The following is a 4,911-nucleotide window of genomic DNA, read 5'->3' on the forward strand; positions in this document are numbered from 1 at the left end:
GAAATTTCACAAATTTTCAAGCAACTGTTAAAGAGTATTTATGTGTGCAGGTTGCACAGGATGTCACATTCCATATAGAGAGCTGCTGAACCCTGTTATAAACTCTGTATATTCAAAATGCACAGATCCTCATGATGGCAGAAGAGGAGAAAGTTTACATAGCAACAGATGCAATTCATTTCCTTGATACACCATTACCAATTAACTAACCAGAAATTCAGATGCTTACCATTATGCGACATTCCGACTGCAAGGCACTTTTGGAATCGGCAATATTGACATTTATTTCTACTTTTTTTATGAATGCGGCAGTTGAGGTCACATCGGTCATATATTAATTTTAAACGGATTGTTCTACGAAAGAAACCCTTTAATAAAATAAAGGAATACAGAAAATATTAGCCAAAAGGAATTTCCCACTATATCATATTTGATCTGAAAGCCAACCATGTATTTTTGGCCAGAAATATTTTCATTTTATTGTGGATTTGATCACAATCTGTAATATTTTTTGAAATTTGATTTCTCAGTACTCATTCAGAGCAGATCAATATGGTGTGTATGTGTCTTTTAAATATTAACATTAAAGGTACTCTTTTTAATTCCAGTGTAATTTACTTTATGGTAAGTTCAATGTAGCTTAGTTAAGATAATCTACAAGAGTTAAGTATACTAAATAGAGAACTTGTGTGGGCACATGCATGGAATAATTTTCTAGCTTGTTATTTATAATTCTGCAAAACATTTTAAATACTCATGTAATAAATTGTATTAAATTATGGTTTCTGGGAAAGTGATATGTTTAATAGAGAAGGCTTTTTAATAAATTTATTTATTTAATAAATAAATTTTAATAAATAAATTAGTAAATATAACAAAATGTTAAGATTGAACATGGTTTGGGGGTCTACAGTGATATATCTTAAAAGGTTGTATTTATCTCATAGCTTGGAGTGCATGAGAAACACTTTTTTTACTTTGTCTTACTTCCTGTTTGAAATATATTTGTCTAATTAGAATATTACACTTCAGCTTTTTTCTGCCCTTTAGTATACCCTGAAACAGCAAGCACAATTACCAATTTAGCTTTTTTTCTAACAATTCTAAAAATGTGATTAACAACAGAAAGTTAGCTTGTAAAATATACTTTTAGAAAAGTATGTCCCTTACTTCATTTGCCCATTAGTTAAAACAGACAAGGAATTTTTAGTTAAAACTAACTCAGATGATGTTTTAGGCTCTATTAATACAAAATAATCAGAAGCAGCATGTTCTAGCATGTCTTAGAAAAGAAATAAACTGAATTTGTTGAATTAGAATTCTTATCTTTGATTATTGATATAATGGTGAGGGCTGATAGCAGTGGGGGGATTCAGCTGGTTTGCACCAGTTCAGTAGAACCAGTAGCTATTTTTTTGTTGAGTTCGGCGAACTGGCTGAATCCCACTACTGGATGGCGTCCCCTGAAGCCCTAGCCCTTTTTTGCAAGGCCCAGAACGGCCCACCAGAAATGCGTGAACGCTGCTTCCAGAAGTTCCTTCTGGGCCTCGGAGGCCCAGGCCCAGAACGGACTTCCAGAAGCAGCGTCCACACAGAGAATCAGTTGTTCACATATTTGAATCCCACCACTGGCTGATAGTATTTTAAAGTAATAAAGAAATATATTTTAAAAAGAATCATGCATTATTATAACTACCTACCTTGCAACCTTCGCATGCATGCACTCCATAATGAAACCCAGAAGCTTTGTCCCCACACACTCTGCATTCAATAGCCATGAGAGAACTAGAGGCTTCTTCATGAGGTTTACTGTACATCTGAAGTTTTTCTGAGAAATATGGTGGAGACGGAGGTTCCACTTTAATTGCATCTAAATAAGAGGAAGATTTCAAAAGAAAGATTAACCAAACCCTTGATTATTACCAATTAGCTCTAATAAGTATTACCAATCTGAATGTATTCAAGATTCAGATATTTTAAAAAATATATATAATATATAGTTACTGACATCAGCAACCGGGAATCTGAATTATTAACTAATTTTGTTGGATAGATATCTCAGGTATGAACTCCCAAAAGACCTTAAACAATTCACTGACCAGACTATGGCCTAATTCTCATAAATGAGATTTAACCCCCACCCCCACTCCCAACCTTCCTTTTCTCTTCCCCAAATGCATTGTGAGTCCATTTTATATTTCTTCATGTATCATATGCAGAACTTTTTTTATGCCATTCTAGTGGTAGAAGCTAAAATAAAACATTGGTGACCGCCAATTATATTATCTTTCTAAAGCATAATTTGAAATCCTATTCAAAACATAGTTTCAACTATAGTAAACACAATATTTTCATATTTTTTTAAAACTGTAATACTGAAAAGACCAGTGTCCAGGGGAAGGGGCTGAGATTTGCCCACATATCCTGCTGATACTTCTCAGGCTAGTTCCTTATACTAAAACATGGGAATAATATCCTTTAGAATTTCTATACATTTCTATATATTTCATAATATATACTATATACTATGAAAGTATGAATAGGACTTTTCAAAATGAATAATTACATCTGTATAACTAGTACAGGCTTCTGTATAAAGTGCTATGAAATAATTGTCTAGCATAATAAACATATTGGTGTCAATTAAGCATCTTATACATGCCTCAGTTCATAAAATCAAGTGTGGGCTTTCAAAAGGAGCATGCCATTAACTGTTGATTTGGGATATTATTTAAAAATCCCATGGCAAATCCTAAGCCATTATGCCTCCAAAGTCATATTAAACATTAAGCGGCATCTAATACTTTGGAACAGGAAGACTGTGTTGCCCCAGATGTTAACATGCTCTACTAAATTATTCTTCTCTAAAAATTGTGCTGAGTGAAAAAAAAAAACTACAGTTCTTCAACCATGAAGTAGAAAGTAGACTGTTAGTTTTCCCAATCCTGCTTCATGTATTACACAGATTGGTTACACAATCTTTGCTTTAGTGCACATTAATTCCAAGAATAAAAAGTATTTGTTGTATTCTTTTATATTTTTATTGCACTACTAATTTTGAAATTCAGTTAGTGAGCCATAAAAAATAAATAAAAAAGAATTATAAATCTAATGCTGCTTCTTAGTGTATCTTTCAACCAGCAAGTACTACATTAGTTCCCTGTGAATTCTATACTGTCAGATCTATAATGTCAGATCTTTTATATTTCATCTTTTCTCTTGCCAGAATTGAAACCACTTCAGACATTTAGAGAGGCCCTGCTGATGATAAGCATTTGAAATATGTGGGTGACAGGCTTTGTGACAATCGCCCCATCAGAGATAAACACGGCCATTACTTTATTAGCCTTTCCCAAAACAACTAAATGGGGTGAAGTTTCAGGAGGCTACAGCACCAGTTGATTAAAGGATGGTGGCTACCATAGGTATAGATTAAAGATGTGTACTCTTGATTGTCTTTGATTTTTGTATTTGTGTCCCATCCACAATATTCCAACTGGGGTGGGATATGAATATTGTGAATCAATCTTAGTTAAAATTACCAATTTATGAACTAGTATTTGCTTATTTGTTTGTTTGTTAAATGTATTTTCCACCCATTTTGCCAAGGGGCTACTCTGGACAGCTTACAACAGTAAAAACAGAGAAATAAAGAGTAAAAATAACAGTATCAAAGTAATGAAATAATAAAGATAAACAATGGAATAAACAATAAAGGTACAGTAATATCAGATTAAAAATGAATGGGGGGGGGAACTCAAGGAGCACAGAAGAGAGGTGGGTTTATCTTTGATATACTTTACAGCCCACTTAAATGTACATAACTTTAGAATAATAAAAATTGCTTTCCCAAACTTTTAAATTGATTACGTGTACACAAAGTGATAGTCTTTTGTTGCAAAGGCCAAGCAACAGATTTTTTATTCTATAAGCTTAAAATATGTATTGATTGTACCACAGAGTCTTTTTTGTAGGTCCTACTGGCCTCAAATTCATGGTATAGCAACAAAACAAGAATTTACAACATGGTATAAATTATCAACCCCCCTATCAATCAATCAGTGGCCTTCTACCATGGAAGAATATATTTATATTTATCTGTATCCCAGACTGTATAAAGCAAAATTTTTCAAACTGTGTTCAGTTGATGGAGTTTTGTGAAAGACTTAAGGGGAAAAAAATCCACTTCAGTGCAGCCATTTTTTTTAATCATTTGAGTTTTGCCTCCAGATCGGTGGGGGGGGTGGGGTGTTGGGGAATTTTTTTTAAACTAACAGGTTTCACAACCTGAAAACCCCTGATTTATTTTCTAGCTATTTGCTAGTTAATTTATAAGCTGTAGTGTTTGATACCAACTAAAGCTGAACACTCTTCCATTAATTACAATGATCAAGTCATAAAAAGCTTACATACTTTGACAATCTTGAAATTTCACATCATATTTATAGTCAAGGGCTATCTGGTCAGTTCTTGCAAGAGGGAGGTCCTCATAATGTGGAGAAGAAAGGCTGGAAAAATCAACGGTGCTGAAGGGCTTTATGTCAAATGCATGGGAGTGTTCATCCATTGTAGAAAGATCGACGGGGCTAATACCAAAGTTCATGGGCCAAAACGGCATTTCGGTATCAACCATTGTAAAACCTGAAATTAAAAAGAAAGAGGGGAAAAAAGTGAGACTCAGTATTTATAAAAAAAAAGTTATATCACTACAATTACATTTACATCCTGGAAAAATAATGAACAGAGCCACAAATACTCAGAAGTCCTGGTGTGACACAATTCTGTAAAGATTTTTAAAAGCAACACTTATCAACAGTATATGAATGTTTGAAAATCTTCTGTTTTAGTGGTTATTTTTTTTATTAATATCAGGAGTGGTATGTTGGATTTTTCCCCCTGGGGGAAGGAAAT

General features: G+C 33.6%; 1 protein-coding gene across 1 annotated transcript; it reads right to left on the bottom strand.

Moving 5' to 3' along the window:
- Positions 1–229: 229 nt before the first annotated feature.
- LOC107294220 (peroxisome proliferator-activated receptor gamma-like) lies at positions 230–4,648 on the bottom strand (the record flags this gene model as incomplete). The annotated part of the gene is made up of 3 exons (XM_015823432.2): positions 4,414–4,648; positions 1,701–1,870; positions 230–368 (listed from the first exon to the last, which is right to left on the bottom strand). Coding segments are annotated over exons 1-3 (529 nt in total), but the record flags the coding sequence as incomplete, so codon positions are not given.
- Positions 4,649–4,911: the final 263 nt, after the last annotated feature.

This window comes from Protobothrops mucrosquamatus, unplaced genomic scaffold (genome assembly GCF_001527695.2).
Source record: "Protobothrops mucrosquamatus isolate PMUCROS unplaced genomic scaffold, P.Mucros_1.0 scaffold1868, whole genome shotgun sequence".
In the NCBI taxonomy this organism is placed as follows: Eukaryota; Metazoa; Chordata; class Lepidosauria; order Squamata; family Viperidae; genus Protobothrops; species Protobothrops mucrosquamatus.